Below are 11,746 nucleotides of genomic sequence, written 5' to 3' on the forward strand. Positions count from 1 at the left end.
TGTTCCACTTCTACTCGACTCAGAGACACCAGACGTCGTCAGTCGTCTTAAAGCAGTCTGAAGAAGAAGTAAAACCGGCTCGTGATGGAGATCCAGACCTGGGTCTCTGGGCTCCTGGTCCTGGTCTCAGTGTTTCCTCCAGCAGGTAAGAAACATTTAAGACCAACGATTCGTTCACTTCCCTCTGAGCGCTCCGGTTCTTACTCTTAATTAGCATATTGATTAATAATAGAAGTAGAAGAAGAAAATATTCACATTTAGATTTTAGTCTTTTTTTTATCTGCTTTATTTTCTGAAAGTTGATTTTGGAGAAACGACAAAATAAAAGATGTCGGTGAAGATTTCAAAGAGTTTCCTCAAAACTAAAAGATGCTTCTTCCTCCTCAACTGGTCTGAAAATACAATATATATATATATACATATATGTGTGTATATACTGTGTGTATATATACGTAGTAATGTAGATCTATCTGTGTACAACCATCCAACATTACAAACCCGTGAAGAAGAAAAGAGTCGTCTCTGTTCTCTCTGGCGGCCATGTTGTCAAATATCATGACTTTAGCTTCTGAAGCTAACTGTAGCAGCTAATCATCATTGGGTTGTTTACGTAACAGATTAGCACACAAGCTAACGAAACATTAGCATCAACACAAAGGATTTAACTTGAGACGTTTCCCCTGACATCAACTCAGTTTGTGTAAAATGAAGAAACAACATGAGACTTTATTCATGTTTGGACTTTAAATTGAACCTGAAAGCTAAATGCTAATGTTAGCTGGACCTGCAGACACAAACATGTTTTAACTGGACGTCTGGAAAAATCATTTAATGCTGTTTCTATAACTTTATACTGTCAACAAAATATATAAGTAAAGATTAGAGCATTAAATACCAGTTTAGACTATTAAAAGACCAGTTTAAACCAAGTAAAGATTAGAGCATTAAATACCAGTTTATACTATTAAAATACCAGTTTCAATCAAGTAAAGATTAGAGCATTAAATACCAGTTTAGACTATTAAAAGACCAGTGTAAACCAAGTAAAGATTAGAGCATTAAATACTAGTTCATACTATTAAAAGACCAGTTTAAACCAAGTAAAGATTAGAGCATTAAATACCAGTTTAGACTATTAAAATACCAGTTTGAATCAAGTAAAGATTAGAGCATTAAATACCAGTTTAGACTATTAAAATACCAGTTTCAATCAAGTAAAGATTAGAGCATTAAATACCAGTTTAGACTATTAAAATACCAGTTTAAACCAAGTAAAGATTAGAGCATTAAATACTAGTTTAGACTATTAAAATACCAGTTTAAATCAAGTAAAGATTAGAGCATTAAATACCAGTTTAGACTATAAAAATACCAGTTTACATCAAGTGAAGATTAGAGCATTAAATACCAGTTTAGACTATAAAAATACCAGTTTACATCAAGTAAAGATTAGAGCATTAAATACCGGTTCAAACTATTAAAAGACCAGTTTAAATCAAGTAAAGATTAGAGCATTAAATACCAGTTTAAACTATTAAAAGACCAGTTTAAATCAAGTAAAGTTTGGAGCATTAAGAGACCATGTTAGACCAGTAAAGACCAGTTTAAACCCAATAAAGTTTAGAGCATTAAGAGACCGTGTTAGACCAGTAAAGACCAGTTTAAACCCAGTAAAGTTTAGTTCTACCAGCAGCTGGTTTTCAGCAGAGAAATGAAAACATAAAACACATTGAATATGTTATGAAAGGGTTATTAACATAAAGAACCATTAAATGTAGGTTATTAAAGGGTCATTAACATTACAGAACACATTAAATGACCCTCTAATTCTCTTAATACACATTTAAACTCAGAAATAAAGTTTTTTTTACTAGATAAAGACGTTTTAAATGATTGATTTAAAGTCTAAGGAGACAACACAAGACATTTGGTGTTGATTCAAATGTTGCTTTAACCTTTTTAACTTTTCTTATTAAAGTGTCTGAGGTGTAGTAATACTTCATGCTTCAGCTCAAACTACATTAATTGACCACAAACAGTTTCAGGAAGCGACTCTGTGGTTGGTTCTAAGCTGCAACTCTTAAAGCCGAAGCGATGAGGAGGTCATGTGACCCGAAAGAAAACGTTTGAGGCGGCAGTTTCATCGCTCGACGTCAGAAACGAGAACGAGCAGCTGCACAAAGAAAATCATCACACATGAACTCTATCGTATCATACCAGGAGCACTTCTGCTGAAAGTAGTTAAGAAATGAATAGAGTCTGGTGGGCTGCAAATAAACCACTATTACATTATATAACCTTTATTAAACCATTATATAACCTTTATTAACCCACTATTACCATTATATAACCTTTATATAACCTTTATATAACATTATTAAATCACTCGAACAAACTGAAGCTCTTCTTTAAAGACGTGCGTGACACATTTCATCTTCATGATCATCAGATAAACTTTGATATTCATCAGAAACCAGATCAAAGTTTCCTGTTTGAGTCCGTCTGTAATAATATTTCAATCGTTTCATCTCGTGTCTTCTGCCTTTTACGAGCAGCTTCTGAATAGAACTCAATCTACAGGACAACAGATTCAACGTTAATATATAACTTTAAATATGAAGCTGATGTACAATACTTTAGTAAATATACTTGCTGTAGTACAACTACTGCGATACTTGCATTTTATTTTGAAATTCTTAAACTAACTGCTGTTTCTTTAAAATAATTCGTTTTTATTATCAATTGTAATCACTGAGCTGCATGTCTTTGTATGAAAGAAGTAATGTACTTTTACTACTAGTACTACTGTCTGATATGAAATATTATGTTTTATTTTTTTAATTATCTCTAATAATAATAATCTCTAACATACCAGGACTAGTACTACGATAGATTATCTAAACATCGACCTTAAAAGTGATATTTAAAATACAGCAGTTAGTAGTAAATGTTAAAGTAGTTCAAAGATGTTTTAAACTGTCTCTTAAATTCAACCTTTTTTAAAGCAGGTTTTGAATAGAACCGTGTGTGACTGTAATACATGTACTGCTAATACTACAGTCTCTGATGTACTCTGGTGTACTCTGATGTACGGTTTCATTGTGCATCAGCTGTTTTTATGAAGCGATTCCTTTAAAGTGGAAAACTAACGACAGAAAACATGAAACTGACGTCAGACCAGTTTTTCCGTTCGCTGTTTACAGTAAACGAGTTAATTTGACATTTTAATGACAGTTTGGTTCCAGTAACAAAACCAACAGCTTCCTGTTTATTCTGAGTATAAATATATATTATAGATATAAAGTATGACTGAAGGTTGAATGGATGAGAAGCAGCAGTTGTCTCTGTCGCAGTATTATTAGTAGTTTTACTGCACACTGTACCTCAGTACATCAGGATATCAAGTAGAAACTGCAAAATGAAACTTTATTAAATCAACTGGAAGATGAAAACATCTTTTTCATAATTATCATAAAAACAGATCAGTTTGTTTCTTAAAGAGGTTTCTGTGTACACAGTAATACTATCACCAATACTACCACTAATACTGCCACTAATACTACCACTAAAGTGAGGATTTTATTGTCATATACATATACACATATACAAAATTTGACTTCTGCATTGAACCCATCCCTAGCTTATTGGGAGCAGTGGGCTGCTGAGAAGCGCCCGGGAGCAGTTAGGGGTTCAGTGTCTTGCTCAGGGACACTTCGGCACAGGACATGTAGCAGCGAGGGATCGAACCGCCGACCGGACGACCCTCTCTACCCAGTGAGCCACGGCCGCCCCACTAATACTGCCACTAATACTGCCACTAATACTGCCACTAATACTGCCACTAATACTACCACTAATACTGCCACTAATACTACCACTAATACTGCCACTAATACTACCACTAATACTGCCATTAATACTGCCACTAATACTGCCATTAATACTACCACAAATACTACCACTAATACTGCCATTAATACTACCACTAATACTGCCACTAATACTGCCATTTATACTGCCACTAATACTGCCACTAATACTGCCATTTATACTGCCACTAATACTGCCACTAATACTGCCACTAATACTGCCATTAATACTACCACAAATACTACCACTAATACTGCCACTAATACTACCACTAATACTGTCACTAATACTACCTCTAATACTGCCATTAATTTGATTTTTAAAATGTGTGACGCTGAGCTGATCGCGTGTCCACACACACACACACACACACACACATTTCCTGTACGAACACACTTGAGATACTAAAGTGACCATGACGCGTTGTCATGAGAACGAGGAAGCTGATGCCGCGATCATCAGACGATGTAAGTTATATTTATCTATGAGGCCACTGTTCAGACTCTTCGCACTACAATACCCATGATGCCTCGCTCCTCAAAATAACTTTAGAAATCATCTTTCTTCTTGAAAATAAATATAACAGCTACCCTTCACAATAAAAGCCTGTTTGTGGCCTCCACAATAAAAGACTGTGTGTCCTCCACAATAAAAGCCTGTGTGTCCTCCACAATAAAAGCCTGTGTTCCCTCCACAGAGGCCGTGATGATGTACAGCCCTCAGCTGTGTTACATCCTGGACGGCTTCCTTGGTCTCTACGGACTCATCATCACCGCCATGCTCATCAAGGAGAAGGTCTGTGTACTCCCTTTATTTTGAAAAGGCTTCCTGCTGCACAGTTCACATTTAAAGGGCCAGGCCCGAGTCTTCTCATCTTCACCTCATAATTTAATATATTTTATTCAAATCTTTTAGTTCTTTACAACCAAAGTGAAGGGAGGCGAGGAGAGCGTCTACAGCGTGAGTCAACCAACGGGATATTATTATAATACTTGTTATGTTTATTATTATTATTATACTTGTTATATTTATTATTATTATAAGACTTGTTAGTATCATTGTCATTGTTTGTTGTTGTTGTTGTTGTTTACGTGTCTCTGTGTTCAGGATCTGGAGGGTCAGAGCTCTGGAGCTTACAATCAGCTGAGACAAAGAGTGAGTTCTGCTGTGGTTCTACATAGAACCTGAGATATAGAATATAACAGAACCCTGTTTGTGCCATGATTTCATAACTGAGTCGATTCATCGCCAGGAACCCGAAAAACAAACATTACGAAATATTCCAGAAAAATAGGCGAAGTAGTTTAAGAAGTGAGTTGATTAGAACCCTGAAGAACCTGATTCATTGTGATGTGTTCTGTCTCGTAGAACCGCCCGACGGACGACAACGCTGTCTACACCGTAAGACATCGAACATGTTAATATGAACGATGACGTGTGTGACTTGATGATATGAATAAGTATAACATTAGTGTGAACACTAATGCTCATGAGGTTTGTTTACTTCAGGGTCTGACCGGCCGTACAGAAGGAGAATACAAAGAGCTTCCTGTTAAGAGAGACGTGAGTCTGATTCTTCACGTATTCATCTGTTCACTTCATTGATCAGTGTCTGATTGATTATTAATCACATTATTAATGTTTGTGTCTCAGCGTCAGAGAAAGAACGAGCAGGTTTACCAGGTGAGTGAAGCTTCAGTTATTAATATGAGTTAATTATTAATACAACTCTTGATATCTGATGTGTATTGATCGCTGTGTTCACGTCTTCAGGGTCTGAGCGCGGCCTCCAGAGACACCTACGACTCTCTGCAGATGCAGCCTCTTCCTCCTCGCTAATGCTGCCTCACTTCCTGTCCACCTCACGTCCTGTCCACCTCACTTCCTGTCCACCTCACGTCCTGTCACATCACTTCCTGTCCCCCTCACGTCCTGTCCACCTCACGTCCTGTCACATCACTTCCTGTCCCCCTCACGTCCTGTCCACCTCACGTCCTGTCACATCACTTCCTGTCCCCCTCACGGCCTGTCCACCTCACGTCCTGTCACATCACTTCCTGTCCCCCTCACGTCCTGTCCACCTCTCAAACACCACGAGGATGGAAAGAGTCCATCTTTTATTTAGAAAACATTTTCACTATCCATAAAATCCCTAAAATTATCACAATTATTCATCGTGATGTCATCGAGATATTTTAACAAAATAATTTAACAGAAACATAAAGTTGTGAGAAAAGACAAATATTTATTTTCTCAGTAAAATGATTTAATTGAAGCTTATTTTTCTCCATAAAACTCTTCAACTGTCAATCAAAACAAATGACAGCCAATCACATCACTGGCTCTGAATTAAAATAAAAGATAAAATGATTTTTTATTAAATTTAGTTTATTTAGTTTTAATAATAATAATATATCAATTTTCTATAGTGCTTTTCAAGATACCCAAAGATGCTTTACAAGGCAGAGACAAACAGAACAAACAAACAAACAAACAAAAAAAAGAATGACTGGAGAAGCTGTGCTGAATGGGTCATGTAAAGGAGGGTGGGGTGCAGGGTTAGCAGGTGAAGGCGAGTTTGAAGAGGTGGGTTTTGAGGGCTTGTTTGAATGTTGATAGGGAGGGAGCCTCACGGATGTGGATGGGGAGGGCGTTCCAGAGGGGAGGTGCAGCAGCTGAGTTTTAGATGCTTTGGGCCTCCGTACTTTAGACAATTACAAAAACATGTACTGTAAAAATAACAATATGTAGAGCAGCTTTAAGTTCATCCCTTTTAAAAGTCATTGTACTTTTATTTTGCTGTTGATTTCTTATTTTGATGCTTTTATACTGAAATACTTTAACCAGTTAGTTGAGTTGTGAAAGTATTTCCTGATCGATCTGAACTTTGAAACAATCAATCGTTTGTTTTATTGTTTCGATATTTTCCTGAGAATTTGTGCTGTTTTGTATATGAATATCTTGCTGTTCTGGTCATTTTCATGATCGCTCTGTTAAAGCTAATCTGAGTTTATCTCTGAGATTAAAATGTTTCATTAAAATGTCTCAATAAATCTATTAAAGAACACAAATATGACATTTTACTGCCAACTGCTGGATTCATATATATATATATATATATTTTACGTTTTTTTCAGGTTTGAATTATTTTATTCAAACTTTAAAAAAAGAAAAATTATATATTTCGTTTTGTCATCTCAACATTCCCAGGTATTTTTCCAATCTTTTCATATATCTTTTCATATATATATACATATATACATATATATATATATATATATATATGTATATATATATATATATATATATGTGTATATATATATATATATATATATATGTATATATATATGTATATATATATGTATATATATATATGTATATATATATATATGTATATATATATGTATATATATATATGTATATATATATATATGTATATATATATATGTATATATATATATATATATATACATATATATATATATATATATATATATACATATATATATATACATATATATATACATATATATATACATATATATATATATATATATATATACACATATATATATATATATATATATATATATATGTATATATGTATATATATATATGTATATATGTATATATATATATGTATATATGTATATATATATATGTATATATGTATATATATATATATATATATATATATATATATGTATATATATGTGAATATAAGGTTGAGTTTTCTCATTTTCAAATATATAGAGAGTAACAATCAGTTTTATTTTGAAAAGAGTAGCGGAAGTCGTACGTTAGCTTCATTGTGGCTAACTTGTCGCTGTTCCTAAACAGCTGGTTAGCATAGCAGGCTAGCATCAGGCCGCTGTGAGTTACAATGGAGCTGAAAACATGAGCTTCAGGACTAAAGTAAAACAACGCGGCGGGATTAATTAAAACCAGAATTACTCATTTTAAGAGCCGCGCTAACTGCTAGCCGGCTTGCTAACAGCTGTTAGCTACGCTCACAACAACAACAACGACGCAGCTGTTGATAATTCTTCCTCGTGAGCAGCTCGTGAAAAACGTGAATTTAAAAGATATTAAAATGGAAACAAACGCGCCGAAGAGACGAGATAACAAGAAGTCTCTGCGCGTGAAGGTGATCAGCCTCGGGAACGCGGAAGTGGGAAAGGTAAGAAACCAGAGTCCGTTTAAAACCCGTCACTTTAACGCTTCTTTACTCTTTACCGCTAATTCACACAGATATGAAATCAACAAAGACGTTATCTGTAAAGACTACCGTGCTCTCTAAACATCCGCTCATAGAATACTTCTACATATTGAATAACGTCATGTGTTATGAACGTTCCTCCTGCTGCTTTGATCCAGCAGCTAATGCTAATGCGGCTAACGGGGGAGCTAACGCTGCAGCAGGTGACCGGTGCTGCTGTGACTCAGCGGTGTCTCTGCTGGTGATGTGTGAGCCGAATGGAAGAGCAGAACCCGCTGGTTCTAAAACACTCCATCAACTTTACTTCAACTCGTGCGTTTATGCATGAAATGACATTAAAATCCACATCTTCTGTGAAATACGCAATGAGTGGAGTTTATTCTCTTGTAATGGATTATCTGATGTTTCTCAGAATGTCATGATTTCATGATAATTATGACTTGTGCTGTAATACATTGAGGCGCCTGAATAACCATCTTTGTGTTTAATATTAACACCACTGCTCCTCTTAACCGTGTGTGTGTGTGTGTGTGTGTGTGTGTGTGTGTGTGTGTGTGTGTGTGTCAGAGCTGCATCATCAAACGTTACTGTGAGAAGAGGTTCGTTCCAAAGTATTTGGCCACGATCGGCATCGACTACGGCGTCACCAAGTAGGTTATGTATCTATCTGATGTAGTACTACTGTACGGTACTGTACTACCGTCTTTACTTATACTAATATGAGTGTTGTGGTTTCAGAGTTCAGGTTCGAGACAGAGAAATCAAAGTGAACATCTTCGACATGGCCGGTCATCCGTTCTTCTATGAGGTGAAGAGAGCAAAAAAACACGTAACTTTGGGCCCATATTGACTAGCCGTACATTAACGTAGAAACATGATTCAAAGTTTAAAATGTAGACAAAACGCTGCACTTTAATGAGCCAAATGGACATTTTGATAACTAGCACAGTTTTCATGAAGCCACAGATTAAGTTTCAGATGTTATAATGGGTGTGTATTGCACGGCTTGTTCAGCGCTAGAGTGATGACATCATGGTCAGAGTGGAGCGGAGCAGGAAAGTATTCTGTGATTTTCCAAACAAACTGCTTCAAAGTGTCTGTGGAATCCAACAGACTTACACATTTGGCTCAAAGAGCCGCAGAGCGACATGAACTCCAACCAACTGCTCCATTAGACTCCATGTTAAATCTGACCACTAATTTCTCAAAGAAAGCAGACGGTACCAGTTGTGTATTTTGCTCTGGAGCTCACATTATAACACCACAAACATAAAAACACATCAGCGCATTCATCAGAGTCTTAGCTCTCTCATGGTACCCATATGTTGGCACTCAGACCCCTCCTCTCTCCTCCCTCCTCAGGTGCGTAACGAGTTCTACAAAGACAGTCAAGGGGTCCTCCTGGTCTACGACGTCGGCCTCAGAGAGAGCTTCGACGCTCTGGACAGCTGGCTCGGGGAGATGAAACAGGAAATGGGTTCTCAGGCCAACATGGAGAGCATCGTGTTCATCGTGTGCGCCAACAAGGTGAGGACGGGCTCGTCCAATCAGATGCTGTGGTCACAGAGAGGGGAGGAGCTAAAGGGGAAAGGGGAGGTGCTAACCTTCTCCTCTGGTTTCAGGTGGTCACAGAGGGGAGGGGCTAAATATAAAAGGGGAGGAACTAACCTCTCTGGTTTCAGGTGGACCTGACGAAGCGGCGTGTGGTGGACGAGGGGGAGGGGCGTTTGTGGGCGGAGTCTAGAGGCTTCCATTACTTCGAGACGTCGGCTCAGAGCGGAGAGGGCATCAACGAGATGTTTCAGGTATATATTTATTCATAATATTTATATATTTAGTAATAATATATATATGTATTTAAATACTTTGTGTTTCTCCTCTCAGGCGTTCTTCTCCTCCATCACCGACATGTGTGAGAACGGAGGGAAGCGTCCGGTGTCAGAGGTCAACGTGGGCTTCACCAAAGAGCAGGCCGACACCATCCGACGCATCCGCAGCAGCAAAGACTCATGGGACATGTTGGGGGTGAAGCCTGGAGCCACGCGGTGAGCCTATGTTGTTATTGTTGTTGTTTTATTATTGTTATTACTATTATTGTTGTTGTTGCTGTTATTTTTATTTCATAATTATTTTATCAGCTTTAGCTTTTGTTATAGTTATTATTATTGCCATGGTTGTTATATATATATATATATATATATATATATATATGTGTGTATATATGTATATATATATATATGTGTATATATGTATATATATATATATGTGTATATATGTATATATATATATATGTGTATATATGTATATATATATATATATATATATGTGTATATATATATATATGTGTATATATATATATATGTGTATATATGTATAAATAATGTGTGTATATATGCGTGTTGTTTAATTTGTCCGTCTCACGTTGGTTCCTACCTGCTTGTTTCCAGGGAGGAGGTGAACAAGGCGTACAGGAAGTTGGCGGTTCTTCTTCATCCTGATAAATGCGTCGCCCCCGGCAGCGAAGACGCCTTCAAGGCCGTTGTGAACGCTCGCACGTCTCTGCTCAAGAACATCAAATAACAAATAACAGCAAATAACACGCCTCCATCTGATTGGACCGCTCAGACATGAAGCGACCAATCACACGCCGCCGTCTGAGAACTGTTTCTGTCCATGTGAGGAGGAAGACGATGAGCGCCACAAAATACATTAAAGATACATTTAAATATTCAAATTCACTCAAACCGGCCAAAATTGAAGAAAGAAAAAGTAAAACTAGATTTTGAGAAGTTGTTTTTGTTTAATTGAACAAAGATTAAAATCAGCACTTTGAGGTCTGAAGTCAAGAAACAACAGTAATAAATTTAGATTTTCAAAATAAAAGACCGAGTTTCCAGATGTGTTTGACGACCTCAACGGAGCGGCAGGTCAAAGGTCAGTGTGAAATTATGTCTTTTATTCTCACGTTTTAAAGACGAGTTGCCAAAATAGAAGTTTAAAGTGCGACGTAAACAAAATGCATGTTTGATATTAATAATGTTGAACGTTTATATTTTACACAAACGTCCCAATGATGATGATGATGAAGATGCGTATGTTCCCTTCAGTGACTCATCTGTTCCCTAAAACTAAACTTCAATGTCTTTTCTTAAGTTATTGAATATTTTCTCAAATGTTAAATTATAGTTTGTTCTTAAACTGAACTCAAAATGTTCCCTCACATTCAGAGTTTGTTCCCTTAAGTAGCAAGATGTTTGCTGAAATTAGTTCCCTAAAATGTTTAATTTCTTCTTCTCTTGTTCCCTGAAAATCTTTTTTTTTTTTTATTCTTGTCTTTAATCTTTTTCTCCCTCAAATGTTAAATAATGGATTTAAGTTATGAGTTAAAATCGTTATTATTTACTCAAAGAGTTCATTTTCTACTTTTCCGTTAAACAGCGTTTATTTTCTACGATTCTTTGATCACGTTTACAGAATGACGGGACGTCGTTTACGACTTTTTACTGTTAAACTAAAATCAGAAAACATGTGAGCTGAATATGTTATTATATTTTTACATGTGTCAGAAACATAAAGGCGGAGCTTCCACTTGTCACTTTAATGTCTTTTTATAACATTTAAATCATTAACACGTCGTCAAATGTGGTTTTTCCACTT

The 11,746-nt window shown here is 36.3% G+C and overlaps 2 protein-coding genes across 3 annotated transcripts in view; both read left to right on the top strand.

Annotated features, from left to right (window-relative positions):
* Positions 1-6,946, top strand: part of cd247 (CD247 molecule) — an 8,609-nt gene extending 1,663 nt beyond the window's left edge. The window contains exons 2-9 of one of the 2 annotated variants that reach the window (XM_076094909.1): positions 24-145; positions 4,568-4,665; positions 4,786-4,830; positions 4,978-5,025; positions 5,239-5,271; positions 5,380-5,433; positions 5,524-5,553; positions 5,644-6,946. In XM_076094909.1, coding sequence (XP_075951024.1) covers positions 85-145; positions 4,568-4,665; positions 4,786-4,830; positions 4,978-5,025; positions 5,239-5,271; positions 5,380-5,433; positions 5,524-5,553; positions 5,644-5,709 — 435 coding nt within the window. In that variant the 5' untranslated portion in view covers positions 24-84 and the 3' untranslated portion in view covers positions 5,710-6,946. Of the gene's footprint in view, positions 146-4,567; positions 4,666-4,785; positions 4,831-4,977; positions 5,026-5,238; positions 5,272-5,379; positions 5,434-5,523; positions 5,554-5,643 lie in introns of both variants that reach the window. The other variant, XM_076094908.1, reaches the window with a different exon arrangement.
* Positions 6,947-7,678: 732 nt separating this feature from the next.
* On the top strand, positions 7,679-11,684 carry dnajc27 (DnaJ (Hsp40) homolog, subfamily C, member 27). The gene is made up of 7 exons (XM_076094911.1): positions 7,679-8,050; positions 8,657-8,739; positions 8,828-8,897; positions 9,452-9,616; positions 9,772-9,894; positions 9,974-10,134; positions 10,537-11,684. The coding sequence occupies exons 1-7, from the start codon at positions 7,964-7,966 to the stop codon at positions 10,667-10,669; spliced, it is 822 nt and encodes a 273-aa protein (XP_075951026.1). The 5' UTR covers positions 7,679-7,963; the 3' UTR covers positions 10,670-11,684.
* Positions 11,685-11,746: the final 62 nt, after the last annotated feature.

The sequence above is a fragment of the Anarhichas minor genome, unplaced genomic scaffold (genome assembly GCF_050575085.1).
Source record: "Anarhichas minor isolate MPS153535 unplaced genomic scaffold, ASM5057508v1 ptg000018l, whole genome shotgun sequence".
Taxonomy (NCBI): Eukaryota; Metazoa; Chordata; class Actinopteri; order Perciformes; family Anarhichadidae; genus Anarhichas; species Anarhichas minor.

Bases quoted from the DNA above. Each gene is read 5' to 3' on its own strand.
- dnajc27 (XM_076094911.1), top strand. From the start codon at position 7,964: ATGGAAACAAACGCGCCGAAGAGACGAGATAACAAGAAGTCTCTGCGC. The intron at 9,617-9,771 runs GTGAGGACGGGC...CTCTGGTTTCAG, and splicing joins TCATCGTGTGCGCCAACAAG to GTGGACCTGACGAAGCGGCG. The intron at 9,895-9,973 runs GTATATATTTAT...TTCTCCTCTCAG, and splicing joins GCATCAACGAGATGTTTCAG to GCGTTCTTCTCCTCCATCAC.